At 43.4% G+C, this 26,776-nt stretch overlaps 1 protein-coding gene across 3 annotated transcripts in view; it reads left to right on the top strand.

The window, feature by feature from the left end:
• The window catches only part of LOC109039439 (hdc homolog, cell cycle regulator), a 298,819-nt gene that overhangs the window by 258,044 nt on the left and 13,999 nt on the right, over window positions 1-26,776 (top strand). For all 3 annotated transcript variants that reach the window (XM_072296761.1, XM_019054916.2, XM_072296780.1), the window contains 2 exons: window positions 19,888-20,076; window positions 26,236-26,415. In XM_072296761.1, coding sequence (XP_072152862.1) covers window positions 19,888-20,076; window positions 26,236-26,415 — 369 coding nt within the window. The remainder of the gene's footprint in view (window positions 1-19,887; window positions 20,077-26,235; window positions 26,416-26,776) is intronic.

Below are 26,776 nucleotides of genomic sequence, written 5' to 3' on the forward strand. Positions count from 1 at the left end.
CGAGAATTTGTGTATGTGGGTTTGACGCTTCTAGTTATTAACTGACCCACTGGCACAGTACCCTCTCGGTGAATGGGGCCCGCTCTTATTTAAACGATTATGGGAGCTCGCTTGAAAACAACTCCAACACCTGGCTCTGCCTGAACGTAAAATGTTATTGTTATGGACGATGTTAATGGTAATGTTGATTGTTAATGTTTGCGTCCGCGTTAACACTTTCGGTAACGATAATGACGTCAATTATTATAAATTCAGAAATCTAGGTTGGCACTCCGACTACCCCTTCCGTTGAGCTGAATTATTCACGTTATGGATTTGGCAAAACTGCTCTGTGCTCTCAAAAGCACCCGCAACCCTTCCCGTTGGCAAAGCCGGTCGGTCCTTTAATTGTAAATAAGACCCCAAAAATCACCTTCGAGATTCTCTTGTGTGTGCTCAAGGGTCACAAAATTGCGGTTTTGCCTGGATGTTATCAGCTTTTTAATAGCTGCAGCAGTATTTCCTCACATGAGCTTTCTAAATGTCCTATTATGCTTTTACATTAAAGAATTCATTTATAGTATGAAAGTCAAAAGCAGTTATCTTTCGAAGGCAGCAAGTCGGAATATATCAAGCCTTCTTAACTATAAATTCATAACAAATGCGTTGCATGATATTCTGCGTTGCATAGTGGTTGGTTTTTTCTGCGTTAAAGAAAACACAAATGTTGATGATCTTGCAGCTGAAATATACGTATAACTAACAGTGTTTTTATTTTATATTGTTGCAGGTGAGCTCACTGGTCTACATTCATGCGTTTTTCTCGGTTCAACCCTGAAATCTCATCGAAACGGTGTATCGTGAGTTGCTCCACCTGAAGGAGCCATATTATATTATTTATCTTTGAAAGGAGAAGTCACAAGAACAGTTGGAATAAATTAGATTAAATCGTGGGAAAGGACGTAAGTGCCTTTATTTTAAAAGAAAAAAAATCTTTAAAATTCCTCTTTAATTTTACATATAAATACATTTTTTATCTCACAGTTCCTGTCACCGCTGAAATTCTCCCCTGAAAACATCTCAATGCCGGACTTTCAAGTCAAGCAGAGTTGTTACTTTACCATATCTCTTAATTGTGCCCTCACATTTACGGCATCGAGCAGTTTTCACAACGCGTTAATCAAAGACCGTGGTCCTTGCATCAGTATCGCACACTACTCCATTAAATATGATCGTGCTAAGGAAGAACATCGATGAACTTTTGAACTTTGCCAAATTTCTCCTGGTGCATGAAGCTTTTTGCAGAGAACATGTGACCTCTTCATCAAAATTTTCGAAACTTTTCGCGCTCAATTTAATCAAATGTCCCTTGAAATGTCAAATAAAAATCCAGCAACTCTCCTCCGAAATAAATATTTTATTTTTTTGAATCTGGCAATTTTCAAACACTCATACCGGGTTCCTCCTGAGCACGGGGTGGAAGAATCGAGGGGGTGCATGAGGGTTTAAATGACTCGAGTAAGAAGTGAGACGTCTCGAAGTCGGATTCGAGAGGCCAATGACATGTGGCGCGTCAAGAGATAAACAGGGGATAAATAGGGTAAAGCGACTGACCTTGCGAAATTCCCCGGGCTCAAGTGGGGGTGGAGGGCCCTGCATTATGTCTGTGAAGCGAACCCTGTAATGGAAGCCGAGAAGCGCGTCGAGCAGCGGGAAAAATTGACAGATCCGCGCTCGAAAATAATAACCGGAGCGGGAATCGTGACAATTTGACAAAACGGGGAAAATCAAAAATTCGATTTGACCGGGGGAAGGGGCGCGGGCCTATCTGATTTTACACTCGATTTGAGACGAGACAGTGACGTATACGACCGCCTCGACGCTTTACACTGCCCTCCCCGGTGCCGCATCCCGACATCTCTTCGAAGCATGAAACAAACCAGAAAACAAAATGCTCGGTCCATTCCCTTAATTAGCTCTATCCGCGACACCGGGTTCAGGGTTTACGGCATTGTCAGATCCCGAAATCCCTCACGTCCCTCATAGGGTGGGGATGAGAAATTTCGCATGGTGTCTACAGGGTTGGAAAACCGGGAATTGCGTATGTAAAAAATCCTCGTCTTTTGAAATTTGATCAAAAATATCAGCGCTGTCCTTACAGTCAAAATGAAAAATAACTTAATCAGCCAAAATTCACATAGTAAAATAACAACTTAATTTGGGGAAAAGGCTGCAAAAAAACAACAAAGGACTTACAGTGAAACTGAACTTGTCTGTTCTTAGGCTCAGTTGAGTACTCTAAGATGCGTTCTTAATAGTGAAAATACGAACGAGTTTCAATGAGGGATTTCAGTTATAATTAATCTTATTCCTCGGGGTCCAGGAGAGTATTCTCAGTCGGAAATTCAAAAGCCGAATCTTAAACAAACTTTGGAAAAACTAGCTCTACTGACATATTACTGGCTGTGTATTAGGGGTTCAGTTTTTGTGGGAGATCACAGATATATTCGAATTAATTTCAAACAATACCCACCGTAGTATTTCTACTGCAGTGGATGGATGACGTCACGCCTAGTGCTTTTGTAAGGGTGACATGACCATCAACATTGGTTGCAGCATGTTACCCATTATTCTTGCTGTTCTTTCATCTGAAACCATCCACTCTTACTTGATTTTATGGCATCCCTAAAACAGTAATGGCATATAGCGGTATGTAAAGAAAATTAATTTCAAATTTGCGGCCATTGTCTTTGAAAGCCGAGCTTTTGTTTCTGACGAAAAATCTTCGGGAAAATGAATAACATTCTTTTCCGTCGCCTCTTACACCCTCCAAATAATTGTTTCTTTCTTGGGCGGGGTTAAAAAGTGTCGCGGCTCATTTTTCAGCTCTAAAGCTCGGATACCTTTCCAGCTTCCGATAATTACACCGAAGCAGCTTTTTCGGGGGCAGCCCTGCAAAGTTAATTATTTTTCCAGACAATTCGCCGGGTTAAAAATAAATCACAAAAATTGATTTACAGGCCATAAAACTTTTTTGTCGCCGCCGCGCGAGGCAGCACGCGCCGCGGCAACTCTTTCATAATTCACAGCGCGGACCGCGGCACAATTAAAGTAATTCAAGAAAAGTTAAATCAAGCGATTTGTTTAAGGGAAAAATGCAGGCAGCGCAGCCCCGCGGCGGCGGGGGAGGGTGGGGAGGTCATAATTCATCGTTAGACGCCCCGGAGCAGGGCCATGCAGCGTCTGATTATCAGGGACAGCTTCGTGAAACACGAGCTGAGCGCGGAAAAACGTCTCAAAAACCCGGACGGGAAAAAGGGTTCCGAAGGAGGAAGACGCAAGCCTTGAATCTTTTTTAATTAGTGTCCCGAAATTTTTGCCTAATTTCAAAGCGCGTCTCAACCTCCCCAAGTGCCAGTGGGCGAGCTCCGCCGACTGCGCTCAAATTTATTTCCGTTTAATAATCGAAGCTGTAATCTGATTAGATTATGAAATTGAATAACATGGATTTGAGTCCGTATAAATTATAATTAAAGACTCCTCTTTTCGCGGGCGGGTTTCCGAAGCGCATCGGGGAGCTCTCCTCGAAGCCGGAAACTCGAAACGCTCAAATTAATGGCACAGCGGAAAGTAAATGTAATGAAAAAAAAAAAAAAAAAAAAAAACGCGGAGCAAACAATAGCGGTGGAAGCACGGTGTCGGTCGCGATAGGTATTCGTAATTATTAAGTCATGATCTCGCGGTCCCCTCGCGCCCATTTTCACTTCGGCCGCGGCGAGGGCTTAAAAAAATCGAAATTAAAAACGGAAAAAAACGCAACGACCGCAATCACTGCACATCTGAGTTAAATTTATGCATCCTATTTGTTGTTGTTATTATTTTTTCTGATTTTTAAACTGTTTTTTGAGCCGGGCGTGTTTGTTTTCGTTTCGTCCCCGGCGCAATAAATCGCCTAAATGACCCAGTTCGTATGCTAATCCCGATCGTTAGTTCCGCATTCTTGGCGGGGGAGTGGCCAGGGGGAGGTGGTCAGCGTAGCCGTAGCGTTCGGAGCAAGGGAAAGAACAAAAGCGTTATTGGAAATGGGCGGGGGCAGCGTGAAGAATACGCAATGCGGTTGCCGAAATGCCCGAAAAAATCCCTTCTACCCCCTTTTTTCTCCCCCGCTGAATAAAAACGACGTCGCTCGAACGGAGAACCTTTGGAGATGCGCGTTTTTTCGGTTTGCATCGGGCACCGGTGGCGCGGTTGAATCCGAACATACCGCGTGGCCCCGGAAAACTTCATTAAGGTTCAAGATTCGCTCGAAAAATGTGTTGCGGGCAGCTGACTGCGTTTACGGTCGCTGCGACCCCCCCGGTCAAAGATTTAAAGCCCTAATTACTGGCCGGTGGACGGTTGTTATTCTTTTTTAATTAAGGGCGCCGTAAAACCCTCGAAAAAGGGGAGTGGTGATTAACGTCGGATTTTCGACGATGCTCCCGCGGGCCCCATCGAATGGACCTGGATGGAAATTAAAGTTCTCCATCGATCAGCCGGACCGGAATCCACGGCCCCGGAACTCCTGGAATTTCTCTATTTGTATCATCATTTATTTATTTTTTGCGCAAGGCGTGTGCAACCTGCACCTTGACAGGAGGAATCTTATCTGAGAAAACGATGTATCTGTCACGGTTAAACGCCCGATCTTGGTCATATCGCGATCTGCCCGGGCAAATCCCGGAGTCCACGTTCATTTCGGGATCGGCCCAAAACTTCCTGGACCGGACACATCGCTATCATCCCGAGTTCGCCGATTTCCTGCTTGCGAGGCGACAGTGGTTGCCTAGCTCAAGATTTCAAGGCGTTCCCTGAGTGTAGCAGGACCGACCGCCTGTCAACTTCCGATTTATCCCGCCCGCGTATCGCCCGCCATGCCGCGTGAGGTGTGATGATCGAGTAGACTACAATCTCGCTCACACTTTGTTCCCGTCTTGGCGCGTGTCTCTCTGACGACACTAGACTGATTTATTGGTTAACGAATTCGTAACTTGCGCCAGGATGACGCAATGTTGCCGTAACGTGAAAACTTTAAGCGTATCACCAACGAAACGTTTAGTTTTGCCATTTTTTTTTTACCTTGGTAGTCCAAGAAAAATGCAACTTGAAATTAATTAATTTTCGTAAGTTCATAACTTAAAGATTGTTGTCATAATATTAATTAGTTAAATTAAAGTTGGAATATATAAAAAAATCGAATCTTTAACCATACAGTACTATACTGATCGCATAGTTTATACACATTTAAGTCGATTTTTAGAACTCTTCAAGCTTTGGAATATCGTCCTCCACCATCGGAAACCAGAAATATATGACTCTGTTATCTAGGCATCATTAAGGCAAAGCTCTGTCTGAAGTAAGGCGGATCACTAAAAACTTTGGAAGTTCCGGTTTCTCATTTCCCTCCAAACTGACGGTCTCAATTCTTAGAATTTCCTTTCAGTTGTGTTCCCTTATTTCGCGTGAATAGCTGTATCTTGTGCTCGATATGGGGGCAGCAGCCAAGTCCCTCTCGTCTCTACTCCCTTACGGGCTCTGAGCTTTCAAAAAAGGGTGAGAAGGGGCTGGAGATCGGTTTTAATTAATTTGGTTACGCATTTCACGCGCGCTTCGATTCTAATTCATAATTTGATGGATCGGCGCGGTTTCTTGGCGGCGAAACCTTGAGTTCACGAATTTTTCGTCCGCGGTTGCAAATTTTCTATGATAGGCCGTCTGCTTTTCATAGGTGAGTCCCTCGGAATATGACTTCCAATTCCATTAATTTTTAATGATGGTCTCGATTTTTAAACTGTTACGTCTGTTATAGCCTGAGATTGCGTTTTAAATCAGAACAAATCTCAGTAAGGGTAGCCGCAAACTCAAAGTTTTCCGCGCTCAAATATTCGACACTTTCAAAAGTTTGCGATCTTAAAAATTATATCTTCTGTTTTCTGTTTTAACCATTTCATGCCAATTCGTACCTTCGACGGGAAGAAACATTTTTTTCTTATCGCAGGGATTGTGCAAGAGTAAATGAAGGGAATTTTATGAAACGGCATCGGTAAAGTCAGGTAATTTTGCCAAAGTTTTTTCGCCATCAATCCTATAGAGGATAATACGGACTCAGTTTTTCTTTCCTCGTCGCTGAAAATGTTCTTTATAAGTGTCCAGTACTTCCAAAATTGTCTCTTCATCCAAATGCTTACCCTTATAGAATCCTCAACGAATTAGTCTAAAATTAAAGTATTTAGTAAACCATTTAAAAAAATATTTACACTCACATATTTAGATAAGTTACAAACTACTCGGTCGTTTGTATTTTCTACCTTATTCAAATTTAGAGACAAATGTATATTTTCTTGTGAAAGGTCACTTAATACTAATAAAAAAAAAAAAAAAAAAAAAAAAAAAAAAAAAAAAAGAATAGCGTAGACATGCACGTACTTCTAAATTTCTCCCTTTTTCTTACATTTTAAAAAAAATCCTTAAATATCGATTTGGCAGCGGGAGCGGCCATGACGGTATCGAGATTCAATTATTCCGATCGGATTAGTAGAAAATGCTCAAACTCGGGGTTCGCCCACGATCCTGCGTCCTTTTCTTTTTCGGCCGGATTAAAATCCGCTCCTTTGAGAGGACTTTGACTCCGAGGAGCCTTCCTTTGAAGTCCGCTTAGCACTCCGCGGGGCCCCTCCTGCCGTCCAAACGGCCCCGCCCCTCCCGCCCGACAAAGGTATCCGCGAAATCATTCCTAACATACTTTTCATCCCCAATCAATTTCCCTCCCTTTTTAATACACATTATTTTCGGGTCAGATTGAGGAGAGAGGAGAAAAAAAAAATCGGTGAGTTCACTAAAAAGTGGACGGGTAACAGGATTTACACTCGGGCCGCGGCGAGCCGTGCTTTTAAAATTCCTCCCCCTTTTATTTCAGCGGATCCGATGACCGATGGCTTGACACCTTTCGGTGAAATAATACGATTCATACTTTAACATGAGCCTTGAGAGTGGTTTACTTCGTTGTTTTAGAAAGCTCGCGCTCAATTGTGGATGGGAGTATTTTTCCGAGCGCGGTCCGGTTTTTCGCTTGAATTAAGCTTGACGTGGAGGGCGAAGCTCTCGGCTCAAAAGTGATCCTTCACCCCGAAGATATTTTAAAATTACCGGAGCACTGGAGTAGCCGATTGAAGGGTGTCCTAATGAAGAGAGCCTTGAGAGTTTCATGACCTGAAAAAAATGACCGATTGAATTTCGCCTTTTCATCTCCGAGCTCGGTGCACGACCGAGGAATTCTGGATCCGTCTAAAAGGGAGCAAGTTGCCCAACATGTTTGAACTTTGACCCTTTTGTTATGGGCTATCCGCCTCGGACGTGCTCTTCAATATTAATGCCGTATCTGGACTCTAATCATTCCTATTCGCGTTTTTGAGCTCCATGGAACAAGTTTCACTGTGAATTAGGTTTTTAATGGAAAGAGGCCAATCCACTCAACAGTCTAAAAGAGCGGGGGAAGGTTCGGAAGAAAAGAATTGGAGGGAAAAAATGTGTTAACGTCAATTGCGTTGCGTTGACATCAATGTTCATATATTTTGAAAAGCCTGCAGCTTAGAGATACGTCAAGGTAAAAGTTCCTTTACCCTAGCTTTTCAGCCGAAGTAAATGTTTACCTCTAAACTGGTTCTAACTATCAATTTTGAAAGGAAGACAAAGAAAGATAGTGGCAAAAGTAAAAAAAAAACAAAAACAACAACAACAACAACAACAACAACAACGAGACACAAAAGTAGAAAAAGAGGAAGTAATTCTCCTCTCCGGGCAAAAAAATTCTCTGAAAAAAAAAAAAAAAATTAAAAAGGTAATAAAAGAGGGGAGATTTTCGCAAACGAGTTTCGTGGTTTAGCGCTTTCACCGTCGATGTGTGCGACAGAAGAAGAAGAAGAAAGAAAGAAATGCACAAAAACTGGGACTCATCCTTGAAAAAACTTGGTGCCCTTCGGAAAACGACCGACCCAGTCACTCTTCTCGCTACATTTCCGCCTCGCGAGGGTACAAGGTGACGCAAGGTCGGGGGTGCGAAAAGGCGGGGGCACGGCCGTAAATCTTGGGGAAACGTTCGTTACTCTGAGATAAGCGTGAGCGAAGCGATGGAGTCGTTGCCGGGAAATTTATGTTCATAAACCGCCGACGTAACCTTTTGATGACGAATAAAAAGACTCATTCGGATATTGATGCGCGGTGTCAGGAAAGCCACCGAAATTTCCAAGCCCCCATGAACGATCCTCAATCTCACAGCTTCTCCGACGTAAGGACGTATCTCTGTCGCCACGTGAGCCCCAGAAAGCACGAATTTATACGGAAAATAGGACTTATGTGGAAGTAGAGATACGCTCTTACGCCAGAGGAGCGAGGTTCTGAGAGGACGTTTGAGCCCCCCTCGCGTCGTTTCGTTTTCATTTTCCGGTATAGGCACCAAGATGCCACGTCGAGGTTAAAGTCATCGTTTTTCGGACGAAGGGACGTAACTCCATTCCAATATTGCAAAATTTACCGCAACAATTTAACCTTCTATAAGAACGTATCTGTGCAATTATTTCCGTCCAAAATTTGTCTGATTTTTCCATAGATCAGAGGAAAAATCCGTGAAATTTTCAGTCAAAACTGTCCGGGATTTTTCCGGTAAAAATGAAATATGAGAGAGGACATTGGCAATATTGAAATGTAGGTTCGTTTTCGTTTGGGGGTTGACGAATTAGACCGAGGTCAACAGAAACGCATCGAGGCATTTTGGGAAAATATGAGTGAGAACAGAAAACCTTCAAACTTGCTTCTTTTCAACGTGATTGTAAGTTTTATGGCAAGTAACCTGGTATTTTTGATGGTGTAGAAAAATAGAGAAAAATAAGGCCCTTCATCCTAATTATCCAGGGCTCCCCGTGACTATTTTTAGTGCTTTTTGGAGTTAAATTTTTTATTCATAAATTTGAAGATATTTCTAAAATTTGTGCCGAGAAAAGTAAAATTATCAAAAATCCTATTGCGTCAAATGCCTCAAAAATTCATAGACGGGCGAAAAAGGTGATAAACTTTTCGCGGCCACTTTGCGCGTCATTTTCACACATGCCCGCACTGGTTACGGCTTTAATTTCAAATACCTCGGATACGGTAAATCTACGCGAGAAAATGTGCACTATAAAATTTGCATTTTGATTCACCACTGGGAGACTTGAGAAAGTGACTGAGAACAACACACTTCAGCTGATTTTCGTGTGTGCTTCGCTAGTGACATCGATCGGCACAAAAATTCTCAACCCTCGATCACCTTCTCTTTTTCTCTATATCTTTCATTCCTAGTCATTTCTACGGACCCCAACTTTTTTCCCGACCGCAATAAACAAGCAAACTTCTTGGACTCCGACTCGGAATCAGAAGTTGGATTCGGGAATATTCGGGGGAAAAGTTGAGTCGGGCGGCAACATCTGGAGAGGGCTCTAATGCGAAGCGGAGTCTCGCGGCGGGGGTTGCTTAAATAATAAAACGGAATGGGAAGCGAGGAGGGGAGAGGGGGGCGCTGCTCCCGACGCGAAACATTCGCCATTACAGGTTACCCGTGTACCACTCCCGCACCATCTTTTACTTAGGCAACTGTTGAGTCGACCCCCTCCGAAAGTCGGAGATAAAAAGTCCGTAAAATATAATGGAGACACTTTGTGCCCTCGATGGGCGACCCACCCCCCTCCCCTCGGGGGTGGGGCGGGGGGAGCGCTATGGCCAATTACGAAAGAAAGAGTTTCACGTAAACGACGGGATAAACGCTTTCGCGATCTCGCAGGGCATGACAAATTGCCCGAGCGACTCGCGAGAGTGAAAATCCGTCGTCAAATATTTATCGCGGCGCGTAATAGTCGGTCGCTATCGAGTGCTCCGTGCCCGGCTACATAATTGATAACCTCCCGAAATCAAAGAGAATACTCGCGGTGGGTTTATTAGGTCCCTTTGTGTCTGGCCTGCGGGTCCGCGCCCCCCCCCCCGGCCCCCCGGCCCCTGTTGACGGAGTGACGTCACGACCGGGAGGCGTTTGCTAACACCTGCGACCTTGGCCGCGGTCCCACGACCATCGGTGACGTCAGCGCGACATCGATCACGCGAGTTTTCCGCAACGTCCTTTGCCCGCGTTTTCCTCCCCGCCACCAACTTCATTCGTTGGGCTGTCTTGTCTTCTCGACGAAGCCTGCTCCTTCAGGAGTGTGCATCCCCCCCCCAAATTTTGGGGTTTTTTTTTGTTGCTTTTTGTGAGTTACACCTAGAGGATCGTGTCTTTATTTGGTTATGTACAGATCAAACCATCAAGAGTTATCTAAGGCAGAAGGTTCAAATTTAAACCAGAGTCTCTTTATTGGGAGACTCAAGATATACGTCTACAAATACATCCTAAGAGAAGAATTAGACACAAAACTGGGGAAAAAAGGGGAAAAACTGATCGAGTGTCAACGCAGTCCAAGGTCAGAGTAACGTAGTCGGGCCACGTTTTTTAACTTCTTTCCCGAATTTGAGCGTAACCTCATTTGCAGCATAGAGCGGAACATCGCGAGTTCACGCCTCGCGCCATCGCGCCTTCAATCTTGCAGACGCAACACGGACATCCATCAAGCACGAATAGTCGTATCTCCGCGCCGTCAGCAACGCGCATCGATTCCCTTGCGTTTTTTCCGCATATTGTGTTCGTTTTCGTTTGTCTTGAGCGCCCAATAGTGGGCACGTCTAATAATTGATGATTTGGAGAGAGTTGTGTCGTGTCAGGATCTTTTTTGGGGACGACCCTTAGAAATCTCAAGTCGAGTCAAATTTACGTGACTATCTCTGCTGGGGATGTTCCGCACAGCAGATGAGAAGAAGGGGTGAGAAAGTGACAGTGTGTTTCCAAAAATGTGAGAATTAGAAAAATGAAAGTATTTCTCACCTTCAAAAGCATTGAAAACCCTCCTTAAAGAAATCAAAATCAATGGATTCAACTACGGGTTAATTTGACGCGTCTAGGAACTGTACGCAGAAACGAAAGTCCGGGCATCTAGGGGTTACACTACGTTCTCCGTCACAGATTCAACGTCATGCCGCGTCTGATTTCCTCATTTAATTTTGATTCCTTTCGGAGAAGTCATCTGCGCTTTTTGTTTGACGTGGCGAGAGGCGCGTGCCGCCGCACAGTGGATCGAGTCAATTAGAGAGGTGGGACATGAAATTTTTCACTTAAACTGCAAATTTTGACGTTTATCTCGTCACATTTTAAATTTTAAGAGGTGGTTTCATAAGAAAATTTTACAAGGAAACCATTGGAGCCACTTTTAGAACCTCAAAATTTTGTATGAACGGAGCTATGGAGCGTTTAAAGTTTCCAAATTTTGTCCGACCTTTCCTATTGACTCGATCCACTGTGCGGCGAGGATGCGGAGGCGCAAGGACGTGGAGCGTGAAAAATCAGCGTCATCGACATTGTTTACCGAGGAGGATGAGCTCGAAGGATGAACGAAATCGGGAATCATAAGTTGAGAGCAAATAAATACGGGAGCCGGTGATAATTCTGAGCCAGCTCGTCACAAAGACCACTCACTCGCTCGAGAGGAAAAGCTAACAACGGCGACTCGACGTGGAGGCCTTTCTCCATTTTCACGCGAGCCCTTGGAAGCATGGACATTTACGGAATGTAGGGTTCACATCATAGTGTCGATGCGCGGGCACAATGTAGAAACCACAACTTGCGTTGCCGCGACGTTAAAAATAACAACGGAATCAGACCATAATGCGCAGTCAAGTTTAGGCCTTGTCTGATATCACAAGTCATAATCCTGTTGTTTTTCATCGTGGTAAAAAATTTTAGGTTGACTCCTCAGGCTCAATGTTCGAAACAGTATTTTGGACGCAGACAAAATTTTTCTATAGACTCTGCCCTCGCAATATGAGCAATGTAATTGGGTGAAGCAATAGTTAAATTCGGAGCTTTTCGCCGAATGCTGATTGATGAAAAACCTTTACAGCAAAAAATCGATCCAAATTCGCCTGGTAATGATTGATGATGTTGAGGTGAGAACTTTGCTACGCTGGAAAAAAAAAGTCGCTTGGATCTAGAGAGTCCAAACTCTTGAAACCATTGACAAGAAAAAATACTCTTGAAACCATTGACAAGAAAAAATACTCTTGATTCAATCGGATTTTTGCTTAAATCAAGAACCAAGCCTCTTGATTTAAGCGGATTTCCTTTTGATTCAAGCAAAAATCCGATTGAATCAAGGCAGGTTTTTTCTTTTCATTGTTTTCAAGAGTCCGGACTCTATATCCAAGCGACTTTTTTCCACTGTAGGCTAATTTTTCAAATAGTGCGGGGTATCTGAAGTAGTCTTTATGAAAGGCGAATCTTAAGTTTGGGAAAAGTTTTTGGCCTCTTCCTAACTCTCCTTCTTTGAGTAACATCATCTAAATTTGGCAATGCTTTCATGAACAAGCATCTCGTATTGTCCCCAATAGTTCTCCAAGTGCCCTCTATGTTTCTAATTCCTTTCCTCATTTTCAGTACGTAATCTCTCGATCAAACATTTTGCCGTTATTTTCAGGATCCGAACGCTACAAATAATATCGCGGTCAGCGATGCGCACCAATGGTCGAGAGCCTTTAGGTTTAAGTTCCCACTTGAACAGAGCAAAATGTCTTTTCTCTTTATTACTTTGATCTCCGAAATAATTTTTGACCCCGTCAACATTTTTGTGCGTAAGATTTAACTGTTTTATCGTAACACTTAGACGTGCGTAAATGTTCTCATTCCTGGGTCATTTTTAAGAGACATATAATAGGAAACATTCAAGAGATGCGGCGAAACTCTCGAAATAGATAAAGTGGCAACGTTTGTAGGTGGAGCGCAGAAATCAGGATTGCATGACATTTTGCCGGCTCGGAGCCCCTAATTTCGTCTGCCCTTCATTTTTGATCAACCATCACTTTCTCGTTTCTTTTGTGACACTGATATAAAATGTATGGGGGTGCCCCTGGAGCAGCGGTATTGTCGTGAGGACAACGAACTCTTGCAATAATTATTAGCCAAGGACTATTGTGTCCCCGCCCGAAAAAAGGCGGAATCTAATATCATAACATTGATTATTTCTGCGAAAAGAATATACGCATGCGAATTATAGGCCACGTTTATGGACAATGATTCGAAATAACAATGAAAATGGTTAGCGGATTCCTGAGTAGTAAAACTGGAGAGAGAAGGCTGTGTAGGTTAGCAACGACAACCCAAGGGGCTTTTTTTACTCGTTTTACCGAAATGTATCGCTCTTTCTCACCCACCTTTTGCTCGCACTTTAAATATGAGCACCAAATCTGTCTCCACGTTGTCACTCGCGGAGCTTATCAGAAAAGCACCAAAAGCTCTAATATGATGGATTTGCTCTCTTGGAGGGGAAGAAGAAATTAATAAGGATTAGGATTCTCGCATGAAATGATTAACGGAGGAGTTTTGATCGGCTTCGTTACTCGCGACGACGCTCCACAAAAATGAGTTTTTCTCCGAAATCGCACACGCTTAATCTTCTAATGACGTATACGTGTCTATGCAATGACTCCTGCTCATTAACAGTTATGTCCAGTCGCTGCGCGCACACACGTGAAATTATCAGGATGACGTATATCAATCGCGGAAAATTCTTATATTTCTTTATCTTCATTTTAAGGCTGTGTTTTATACTCTCAAAATTTCTCTCATGCAAAACATTCTCCGGTATTTTGCATGCAATTTACGAAAATCTGAATTTAAAGGAACAATTTCCTTTAATCTTAAAGCCTAACCCCTGGATATACTTGTCACAAACGAACTTAAAATAGGAGTAAGAAATGTACTGTCCGTGCATGAGGATAAGGAAAGAAAGTAGGATTTCATAGCGCAGAGACGAATCGCGCAGTTGGAGATTTTTTTCCGATGTCCTCCAGTAAATTTGATTTTTTTCTGTGAAGAACCATCAAAGTACCACACAAAAAAGAAAACAAAATGAAAAAATCATTTCTGCTGCATATTTCAGATGACTTTGATTATCATCTCCACAAAAACGTCTTTACACACGTAAAACCATTTCCGTTCATGATGATTTCATCAAATTCGTTGAATCAAGAGAGTTGACAGTTGAAATTATATAATTGTATTTTCGCACTATAAGGGATTGATTGTTTGTCTTTCAGCTATTAAATTCTTTTCGACAAACTCCCTTAATCCAACAAATTAAAAAATGCCCTGTTTTCCATCCCGAAGTGACAACTCGGTCGCGGATGAAATTGCCAAAGCTTTTTGGCTCCTCTTTTCATGGTCCCTCTGGTATCGGCGAGACGAACTGCGGGGGTGGGCGAAGAATGGGCGCCAACTTCGACTTGCTACAAATATGATCAGAGCTTCCATGTCACGCTGTGCTTCTCGCGAAGAAATATGCATGCCAAATTGTTTTTGGGGGTTGGAAACATAAGCATAAATAACCGCCTTGCACCCCGCGGACACCCCCTCCCTTCTCCGCGAAGAAAGAAGGGTGACGCTTTGAGTGGAGCCGCCTCTCCAACTCGTACTTAAAACCATCGTGAATTTTTCAACGGTTTTGAGTCTTCTTGCGACGGTTATTTGCGTTACGCGTTAAAAGCGGATGGTCCTCAGGATGGAGCAACAAAAAGGGGTGTAATTAAATAAATTTTGAAAACTGCGAGTCGTACAAATTATGAAAGCAGGAACGTGGTTATTTTAAGGAGGAAACCGATCGGGCGAGTGCTCGAAAGCTCAGCAGACTGCGGAAGTAGATGTGATTGTTTGTATTTTTATTCGATCTGGATCTAATAGTCATATAAAGCTTGATTTGGAATGATGGGATATTGGAGCGTATTTTTCGAGGGAAAGCTCATCCTTCAAAAATGAAAAAGAATAGGAAAAGGTGCAAAAATGAAGGATAGAAGTAAACTAGGACAAGAGATCAATCAGAGGTTATTGAGGAGAAATGGCACGAAAGAAAAGTACACGTCGAAGAACGAGAGTATGAAAGATTTTGAGTTTTCGATCAAAATGAAGTTAACTCGAAGTTAAGGAATAACCTGCGACTTAATTAAAGTTAATTCAGCCTTTCCACGAGAGTTCAGCTCCCAACTCCAATACTTTCTCAATAAAAACTTTTAACGGCCCGTTAGCAAGGTGCGCAACCAAAGCTCCCAGACACGATAAAGGCACCTCCATTGTCAGTTCAGTGCTCACTGAATTATAAAGGACCGGCTATCGTTACTAAAGCTCTCGGACTACCTCAATTTTTATTTTTTGTCTTGTTATTTCTAGCGATCCAACGAGCAGATTCCGATGATTATTGCGGCTATCGATTGGCATGTAATCATCTCTTGTATCTTTTCCATTTTCGAACCGCCCTGGATTTTTTAGTGCCACAAAACGGATTTTTGAGGGAGCGAAGCGAACGTTTGGGGTTGGGCGCTTAGTAACTAGGGGGCCCTTAGTATGGTTGAGTCTCCAAAATCTCGCATAATTTTATTTTTTAATTTTTTTTATTTCAAGGAATGATGAAAACACAATAATCAGCATTAAAGGTCTAAACAATGGATTTGCTTCAGAACAGGCCAGAATCATTAATTTGCTTTGCACAACCGTGTTCCAATCTCAGACAAGGAACGCGGTGAAGGAGCGTTCCCTGGACCAGATAACGCGGAAGTTGACAAAACTACCTCGGAGGCATGCCACCCGACCCTCAACCCCTTCTTAAGTTTTAATCAACTTTCTATTATCGCGTTAAGGGGATCCCATCTTGGACCCTTACGCTGCGCGTGGCAACAAAAGGAGGAGGACATGCTGACCCTGGGACGGCTTCCGCTCGACCAGGGAACCGCGACACCGTCTTACCTCGCCGATGGTTGCCAATTTCTTCTTAATCTGAAATAAGGGACTCCTATCCCTGGCACATTTCAGGAACGAAATATATGCCGTTGGTTTCAGTATGCAGTAACGGGCTTTTATAAATGAGCTCCAGAAATTGTGCCTCCTAATTGAGAAATGTAGTACAACTGTATCGGATCAGGGAAATTATTGGGTTTCTGTAGAAAAAATTATTTTGATTTTCTTGACTTTATCGCAACCTTATCCGAGATTTTTTCCCTTTTTTTCTGCAAAATTTCATACATTGATCGAAGGCACTTTAGTGTCAGTCGAAGTATTCATGTTGAAAACGCAGAATTTGGCTCGTTAATGATGCTGCTTCGCTGAACAATTCGTTATATTTTTTGTGATCTTCGGTCAATTCATCCCCAGATGTATCGATACATCCATCGCACCCCGGTCCATTCCAGTTCGTAATCTTTGCAACCAATGGAAATGTAATCTTTGTGACCGTTTTACGAACACATGAACCACGAGAGCTCATCATTACTTAACTCGTAGTATAAAGCGAATCCAGTATCTCGAGTTCCCCAAGGTATCCCAACCGGAATTTCTCGCCCAGTCTGGCAGCGACGCCTTGATTGGGGAGTGATTTCGAAACACCAGAGCGATTCGCACGGGCATTATCGAATTAGGCCGGGAAACAATAGTTGGGACTGATAACTCAATTTCCCTATCTGGGCCGGGTGGCTCTGGATGTGGATGCGGCGGTGGGCCGCCCGAGTCGAACCTCTGCTCGTGCAGAAAATCTTATGAATAGCTCTCGGATCTCCCCCTCCTACTCCCACTCCTCCCACCTCCTACCGCCCTTATTAATCTCCGCGGCGAATCTTCGTGCGCATATTAATTACCAAATTTCATCTCTGCGCAACCGAAATCATTGCCCCGTACCCCCCCCCCCCCCCCCCCGCCCCAACGCCTCCTTCCGAAGCGGTCCCGAGGAATAATTTCAAATGTGGAAAAAATCAACGGGAAAATCATCGCGCCGTTTCAAGGACCACGGTATATGGGAGCTTTCCTAAGTTTGTTTCGCCTTCAAATGGTTGTGTAGGCTACCAAAAGACCCAGGAGTATGAAGAATAGTTCTGTATCAACTCGAAATTACGAGGGATGCAACGCTCATAACGCGCGGTCCGTCTGGCAAGATTCGCCTTCAATTAGCGGTGTAGGCACCAAAATCACCCAGAAGTTGAAATAATTGCCTGTTCGTCATGAAGCGCACGGGGTCAGCATAGCTTATTTTTCAAATTTCCCCTTCATCTTGCGATGTAGGCATCAAAATTACGCAGGAATCGAAATAATTATCCACTCGGAACTTTACTTTCCTACCCGAGAGAGGAATCATCCAAGTCCCACTTCACGCATGGTATGCGCGTGATCATTTTGTAAGTTAACGGCAGCACAAGCCTTTTCAGAATCTGTCTTTTCCTGATTTTTAATTCAAGTGTGCTTGATGCCTGTAGGAACGGTTTATACATCTAGTGATTTTCTCTCTTCGTTGACAAGTGTAACTTCCTCATTCAGACGTTTATTTATCGCTGAAATATCTTAGGGTAATTAATGACGCGAAACACGTAAGTCGCTTTTGCGCCTTGGGGGACATTAGTGTCATTTCTGGACGGAAAAGGGCTGAAAACAAAATAAGCCTTTTTTCAGCGAAAGAATAAAGGAAATGAGGGGACGAATACTTACATTTGCCAAGTGGCATTGAAATTAACTCGATCCCGGATCACTCGCGTTAAATTAAATTAGCTTTTCCAACAAAGAAAACTTAGAAACGCTGGCAGAAGATCGTTTAAATATCTTATGGTATTATTGTCTCATCCCTTCAGCCAGTTATCCCTGTCGGAGCTCCGTCAGGAAGCGGACAGATTGGGATTGGAGCTGTATCCGCTCGGGTGCCACTTTTTTCAACCCTTTTGTTCCTCCTAACTGCAGCCCTGTTGCCGATTCGAGCAACAATGACCCCTAAATTCCCCCAAAACACCGATGACTGCCGCCAAGTGTGGCAGAGTGGCGCTGCATCTACCCCTTTTTTCGAAATTATTATTACCTTGGAATTAAGTTTTCGCTTTTTCTTCGATCGTTTATTTTTACGACGCTCCTTCCGACCTCGCAGACAGGCGTGTGGCGTGTTCGGTCGTAATAACCGTAGTTTCCGGTCTCTCGGCCCCCGCTTTAATTAAAAAACTCGCTAATATCGTCTCAGTCGAATTGCCCGATGCTTCGCGGAAGCTCGCTGACGGACTCGTAAATTAGGTATTAATCGGTGCATTTAGATTAGCTGTAAAAAGGGTTGGCTGTGCGGATGCCAAACACCCTAAAATTATACGAATTTCTCGGGCTGGAAAATCTGCGTCACTGCGCAATCTGATAACGCGGCTGTATTAATAAGCATCGATGAGATAACCGTACGTTGGCAATTTTTATCCTCAATTCTTGCGATTCTAATCTCTTTCCCAGTTTCTTTTGAAGAAAAACCCGAGAGGAAGGTTTCCCTCCATTATCCAAATGAAATTTCATTATTTCCTATGTTGTAAGTTATGCTAAATGATGGGGGGGGGGGAAATGTCTTTTTTTGCTGCATCTTTTAAAAACAGTCACTGAAAGTGAACTCGAAAGTTTTAAAAGTTCCAAGAAAAATTAGTAAATTTTCTAGGGTGCAGACATTTCCCGCTGTGGATCATCACGAGCTTTTCAGAACAAAAACATCATTGTTCCTTGAAAGTTGGTATCAGAGCAATTTTCCGCAGAAAGGGAAAAACGACTTCGATCAATTTTGTCGGAACATCAATTACGAGACAGTCGTGACGAATTTTTCGGTGAACTCCTGTCAGCGAGTAGTTATTATCTAAGCTCGTGACTGAGACCAGTGATTCGAGGACACACGAACTTCCGATTGATATTTTGGTGTCCAATCGAACATAAATAAATAAGAAGTGGTCCGAAATGCGTAAAAAATCCCGAGTTCATTGCCCCAATAGCTAGTGCGCAGGGTCACCGAATCATGTTGTCTCCACTCGCGAAGAAAGCTCGCCGAATCCGGAAATCGACCAAACGGAGTCGATTCGACATCGATATCATCGATGTGCTCGCTTCGAGCAGTGTTCCCGGGCAAGTCGTCGTGCCAGAGTCGGAGGGGGGGGGGGGGAGGAGGAGCTGCAATAAGGTGTACAAAATTGCTCCCTCAAGGGCCCGGGGCCTGGACGCCGAAAAGCGGTCGGAATAATACATGAACGCAGCTCCCAGAAGATGGACTAATTTATGTCTCCATCGTTTCACCTGCAGTTTTTATCATCGGAACCTCGTATCGACTCGCCTCGCCGTGCATCTGCCTCCATCCCCCTTCTCCTCTTATTTATGACGTTTGTACTTTCTCGCGGCGCCCGTAGCCCAACTTTCCGAATTTCGGAACGTCTCGGTGAATGATTTAGTGCTGGATCCGGAGCCAGCCTCCTTGGGGCGGGGGTTTAAATGATCGAAATTCCGCTCGACTTGGACATCTTTGCGAAGGATTTTGGGATCGCTTCGGGAATACCAACCATCGCGAGATCAGGCAGGGGCCGGAAGTTTTATCTTAGGTTAGTGCTTTGACCCGCAATAAATGTGACCGGATCTGCAAGACGTGCTATATTTTAAGAGAGAGCTTACCCAGAGAGCCGATTTTGGGGGAAATTTCAAAATTGGCGATTTCGAGTTCTCAACGAAAAACGCTCTCTAGAACCCTTCAAAACGAGTTACGCGCTGCTTTGGTCACATTGTATCACCACGAAGGGTGCTAGATGCTATTTTTCTGAATTTCGGAATTCCTACCCAAAATTCAAACTAAAACTAGACCAAGAGTTGAGATTATTGGTCTTGGAATTTCAAGATGTCACATGTCTCTAAACTTTTGAGCTATTATACTAATGTGGGATGATTTTTTCTTGTGTTTTCAGATGGAGGACGAAGGGAACCACGGAAACGATGACACCCGGTGCTTCGTGCTCTCGACGTTGGCGGCCAAACACCAGCCGCGCGTCAACTGCCTCCTCTGCCACTCGACGATGCTAGTCTTCGACCGATACCCTCTCGTCGACGGCACCTTCTTCCTCAGCCCCAAACAGCACAGCCATTTCTCCATCGAGGTAAGCCACCAAATCCACCCCCTGTAATCTTTAATCCATGGCGGTAAGGGCCGAAAATAACCGGGATTCATCAGAGAATTATAATTTTCAGGGAAAATCAGGAAGAAATCAGGGGATATGATCCAGAAACTGGATATATCTTCTTATACTGCTTCGAGACCATTTCGTTTTCCAAGTCTGAGGAAATTTCGAGTCGTATTACTGCAATTATTACTGTCCCTTGATGTCATTCGTGTTTGCTGGTCCATTTTTGAAAAATGAGCGTCTCAAGTGGTTCTTCATTGAACAATCAGAACGGGCTGTATCCATAAAGTCGCCGCGTTTTGTCGGCTGCGAGTAATTCAAACTTCGCAGAAACCACGTACACTTCTTGTCATGCCGCTCAGATTGTACAACTTTTTACATATTTCATAGAGAATGTCAAACTTATACACATGTGCCAATAATTACCATGAAAAAGTGAGTAAAGTACCGGTAGATTTTCAGGGTTAAGTCTCTGGTTGGGCCTATATATATTTATAGTTTTGTTCCAAATTGAGTATAAAGTTGTACAATCTGAGCACCTTTGGTCATACTTCGTATCTGCAAAGAATGGCCCAATTACTGAAGCGAACGCAGTCTTCCGCTAAATGTGTCCTTTTTGCGTTCAGCACTGCATAAAATCCCTCCTCAATTGCCTCGAAAGCTTCTTCGCGGTGCCGCACCTGGTCGGCCCCCACCCTCCAGGTTCAATTTCAGAAAGAACGCACATCGTATGAACATCCGTGAGTACTTATGCGGTTCTTCGGACGAGGCATTCCCGTTCGACTACCCCGCACAAAGAATAATTAGGGAACTCAAGAATGTGCATTTTCAGACGGCTCGAGTGTTCCCGGCGATTCTTAATTGGATCAAATCCGAGATTCCCTCTTTTTCGTTACGGTTATCATCGTATTGATGGCTTTTCCGGGCGCGTCACGCAAGACTTGCTCCGCGTTTAATTAGTTCAAGTTTGTTTGGGCGCAACCTTTTACCTCGTCCGTGAAAGCTTTCCATTTTTAACCCCCTCCCCCTCTGACTCCACCCCCGCCCATCCAGCCCGAGGACCCTAATGGGATGTCTCCGGTCCCTGAATCTTTGATGCTCCGGAGAGCGCTAGAAGGGAGGGAGACCCAGACCCCGGTGTCCTCTCCGAGGAGCAGGATTTTTAGTGCGTCCCGCCCGTTTTTCTTTCTGGGGTGTTCGCGGCTGTGGTTGAATCAGGGTGGCTTCATTTTCAAAGAAAAGTCTCAACTCAGAAAAACTTGTTGTCCCTGAACGTCTGGAACATAAAAGAGCTTCAATAACGGTGAAATAGTGTTCAAAACTGAATCATCTGAATCAACTGATCATCATATGAGGCCGTTAATAGGGCGATGTATCTTTGTTCAAAAACAAATTCAAAACTGAGTGATCGATTCCAATGATAGAAGAGGAACATTTTGGCATAAAATGCATCCAAAATGTGAAACCGAACTGGTATTGGTGAAATTTCAAAACTAATAATATTTTTTTCGCATACCGATGATAAATTGGGTCAATGGACTCTGAGAAACAAGAAAAAACGCCACAGATTTGGCCCAAACTGCATGTTACAAGGTGGTTATATAAAGCTGGGTTTCCCCACTTTCCACCTGCTTTCCTCGCAAAATAGTATGGGCCCAGCACTATATTACCACCTTGTTAACTCGTAGATTGAGTCGGATAGTAACGACTTTGACCATATTGAGCGTCTTATTCATACCTGCGCACCGCCTCTTTTCGATTAAATCAGTTGCGAAACAAGTTCAAGAAGCGTTTCCAATATCGCATTCTATCAGCCTCAATCTGTTGCCACTCGCAGCTTAATGCAACTTGTTGCACGGGCGATTGTGAAATCGACGCTTAAATTCTACCTTCTCCGTGGAGACGTGAGCCAGAAAAAGCGGCAGGGAAATTATTAGAGGGGAAAGATGGCAGCCCTGACGCAGCGGGTCGTCGGAACAAAAGCCGGAAAGCGGCCCAGCTGCAAAGCCGAGTGTCAAGCACTTTCGGGGGGCGGCGAAAATGAAAAATGGGCGTCGAGGAAAACTTAGGTGAATTGCAGCGGGTTACCTGTTGAGTGCGGGTGCAGCGCTGCCAACCTGGAACAAACCGCAGCGAGCGGTGCACTTTCAGCATATGTTGGTAACAGTGCTCGGCGCAGCTTCTGCAACCCGCCTAGCCCGCACTCGAGGTTTAATGGGGCGGGGGATGCTCCCAGCACCCAGCCTGTCTTTGTCACCGGGTAACACGCGATTTAAGCACACTGTTGTCAAATTATGAGACATCTACCAGACGATACATCTTGAACGGATGCAAAAATTGTTTAATAAACGTCACTTACTTCCTCTTTTTGCCGCTGGAATCGATGAAAGTGCATCAATGGATTCCCACCAATTTTTAAAACTGCGTCGTTTTCACATTCTAAACTAGATCAACCTCTTTTAAGTAGCAGTACGATGGTTAAGAAACAGCCACAGCCTATCTTTAAAAGGACGATTTCACAGGACGGAGAAACAACTTCTACGCGGCAGACGGTGGAGTTGAAATTGTTTCATGCTGGGTTGCAATTTCATGTGTATTTTCTAATTAAATATGATAAAAAGAAATTAGAATAAGTAAAACACGAAGAGCAATGTGCTCTCTCTTTACGCGTCAGTTTTTAAAAATCCGCGTCCGAACCACGGATAAGTTGCGTGCATTTCGAAAATCATGCCACGAGTATTAGGAGAGTAGAAGAGAGTGGCAAGTAAACTGGTGGCAGGTGGTAGTTCCTTGGTGGAAGCTGATTGGACCGTCTCGCAGGTCCTCTCGGCCTATAAGCATGAACCAAGTGAATAATTATTTATTTTCTATCTATTATCTATCTATTATCTATCTCTTCTCCAAGTATGTATTCGCTTTATCTACGCTGCAGGAGACGCCAATTGGGAGCCAGATTCATTAATTTTCGCTGGATATAACATCATATCGGAATCGGATGCTGTTGCGGAGCAGCAGGTCGCGTCGCGTCAGTTATCGATTATAGATTCTAGTCGGCATATTAATCCACAAGTAACTCGCATACCTGTCCCAGTTGAACGTATTAGGAAAACGGAGCGGAAATTCTTCAGTGGCGCAGCTTCCAGCATTCAATTTTCCTTCATTTAAGAGGGTAGGCAATATGCGCTCTCAAGAGCTCGAATAGTGGTATCAGAATCTGTGGGCTTGTTTAAACGTTTTACAAGTATGATTTTACCCTCCGTGCTACAACAAGTGAACAGAAGAGAATGCACTGCACTTTTACATGCATTTTGGAATCTGTTTTAGTATTCCTAAATATCAACTGTAAAACATCGCGGCAATCTTCTCTTCAGAATAATTTCCCTCCTTTTTACGTCTTGGCGTTAAAGGTGTCCGTAACTGATTTTTTCCTTCCCTTTTTCGGCTCTTTTCTTTTCCTCATTTTTCAAGCAAGCTCTCTTCATCCACCTCCCCCCCTCGCTGTTTTTTGCTCTTCCTCTGATTCTTTCCGACTGACTCCCTCACCCTGAAGCACTGCTCGCGAATAATCAGAGCTCAGTACCTTCCCCTTGTCGTTCTAATGAACAGGGATCTTCGCCTCTGGTATTTATTTTTCGTCCGCTTTTCCCTGTCTTATTTGCTCAGTTTTCGCTGCTCTTTTTGTCCGTAACGACACCCTTACGGTGTGATTTTTTTGTAGAGGGGGGCCCGATGAAAATGAGCGAAAAAAATATTGAACAAAGCGCACTTAATGATGAAAGTTTGCAAGATTTCTCGCGGATCTTTCCTTGCCTTGTTAGAGCAGTGCCTAAATTTTCCTTCACGAAGTCAAAAATGTCTCGGAATTGGAAGTACAGGAAATAAATACTCAACTACGAGATTCGGCCAATTGGAGTATCAGCTGTATTCCATTTTCGCTGAAGTAGTTAAAATTAATCGATGATGTTATTTTCAATGTCAGCACTTAATTTTTTCACAAATTTAAGTAAGAACGTGTTTAATTTGAACACTAACAAACCCATTAAACAGCGAAAACCGGGAATCATCTTGAAAAACGGGATAAGTAGCGGAAACTCCCTCAATAGCATAGAGAATCAGAGAATGCGCTCAATTTGCAATATAAGTAGTTTTTAACATAGAAAATAAAATTTTTCGCTGGAATGATGATTTTGATGATTGCGTCGTAGTTTCTTTCATATCCACATAAAAATTCCAGTTTTTTTTTCTTAAAATAAAATAACGTCGGGAAAAATCAGGAAATTTGGAAAAGAGAACTGTAAGCTTGTTCTCGCGTTTTGCAGACAAGAAGTGTAGCATGCGAGAAAAAGATCCGGAAAGGTTTTCGTGCTCGATGAAATAATCACTAGTGGGCAGGAATGCTGTCTATTTTAAAAGAAGAGGAAGAAGAAGGCGGAGAAAACCACCCGGCACGATTGGCGCCATCCAACAGTGGTCACACGCGCGCGCGGTTTCGCCCGAATTCGGAAGCAAATGGACCCCGTAACGAAAATTCGTCACTCAGATTAATTAATTAAGCAGCGCTGTCAACGATCTCATCGTCTTCTCCACTCTTGCCAAGTCCCAGGTTCTCTTAGCCCCCTTGGGCCAGGAAAACCACGGTTATTTTAGTATTAAGAAAATAAATGCTCGTTAATTTTTCGGTAATGAAACATTTTTCCTGTTAAAAGCTGGAAAAAAACTAGAATAGAGGAAGGGCGTATTTGCCGTGGACGGCAGGTCTGCAGTGGCGTGGCGTGAATAATCGATTATCGATATCTCGCCATTTGAAACCATGGTAAAGAATCGATTACAAAGGTGTTCGCTGCGAACACCCTGATAATCGATCTTTTTTCATAGGTTTAAATGGCATAACAATCGATATATCGCAATTCACGCCACGCCACTGCAGATCTGGCAACAATTATGCTGGATTCCAAGTCTCCGACACGCAAGATTTACTCCGCGAGCACCGAAAAAAATGTCGCAACCCGTGAAAGGGACAAATGTAAGAATCCGTCAGGTCATAAATCAAATGGCGTCCGAAAAATTACCGAGGTGAATGACAGTCCCAGTTTTACACGGTCTCCTCCCGAGCTTACAAGACGTTGATCCCGTGATTTCTTAATTCAATGAGAAACCTGAATCATATTTCCCATCACCATTCCGACGCGATGAATGGTCCGGAAAATTAAATACCGCGGCTTAATTTTGTAAGCCACTTAGGCTGAAAGTGAAATAGTCAAACTTCAGGAATTTAAGGGAGTGATTTCGTAAGGTCTGCGGTTTTCTGTCGGTCACAAGTTTTCAGCTGCCAAGAGAAAATCAAAACAATAACCTGTAAATATTTTTTTTTTTTTTTTTTTTTTTTTTTGCTGGTTTAGTGGCTTATATTCCGTTGGAACCTACAGCCATCGATAGATAGTATTTATTGTCCTTAGACATCATGGGATTTAGGCACATCCATGCTCCAGGCTTTCAAATTTTCAGGGATTAAGGCCGAGTGGAATCTGTTTCTGCAGATCCACTCGTCAGTTCCAACCTGTAAATAAGACGTGTCTCTGTGAATGAGAAAAAAAACCCAAAGCTAAAGTTATAGTGTATAAATTCAAGATAAATCAAAATCCGTTCGTAATAGGGGGAGCCAAGTAAAAATACGCACCTCCCGAAATGAAGAAGCACTTCATTTCTTGTACCTAACTTTATTTATGGTACCACCCTTCGCGTGGAAGAAAATTTATCGGAAAACCACAAAAGGGAGTTGGAATAATATGTTTGGGCTATTGAATTCATCGATAAATATGTAACCTCGTGGACGTGCGCCTTCAGAAAGGGATCCAAGGGTATTCTGACGTTGTAGCTTACTTGCCTTTCAATGTGTACTTTTCCCGTAAGCACCATTTTGATTTTTTCTCTGTCGCTTCATCCCTTCCCTTCCTTCATCATAAGAGACGATGGATTTCTTTTCAGAGAAATGAATTGGACCAACACACATAAATCCCCATTTTGCCTCCATTCTCTGAGGAACATCCAGCGTACAGCTACTGGCTTGTTGAAGTTTATCTCTGTGTGTGTCCTGATTCATTGATCCTGACGAAGTGTGTTATTTTTTTGTTTCAGACGAAATCAGAAGGAAAGACGCAATACCTGAGCGCGGTGTGCATGGGTTGTCTTCAGGGTTGGACCAAGCTGCGATGTCGGCACTGTTCCGAACCCTGGGACGGCTCCTCTCTCATGATCGGCTCAATGTACTCCTACGATATCTTCGCAGCCATGCCATGCTGTGCTGATCGATTGAAAGTAAGTTGATGCAATTTTTATAAAATTCTTGACTTTCAGAAACTTTGATTTAATTTCACTCGTAGATGGACGATTTGATAAAATGTATATCTTTAAGCCTGGTTCCTGTTCTACGGACGCCACCTGATCCCTCCTTAAGATTTGCACTTTGCGTTACATTTTTAGGACTATCTGAAAAAATGATCACTAGTGACGCATGCCCAATTCATAAAAGAGGGTTTAGATTATTTCAGCCAAGAACAGAGAAGTTGTCGTAGACAATCTGTTTGACAATGACGTCCAATACGATGCCATTCCATCAATACGGACCCAATTTCTTTTAGCAGTTCCCTACCTCCTCCAGAAATCCACCTCCGTCGCT

Source organism: Bemisia tabaci, chromosome 1, assembly GCF_918797505.1.
Source record: "Bemisia tabaci chromosome 1, PGI_BMITA_v3".
NCBI lineage: Eukaryota > Metazoa > Arthropoda > Insecta > Hemiptera > Aleyrodidae > Bemisia > Bemisia tabaci.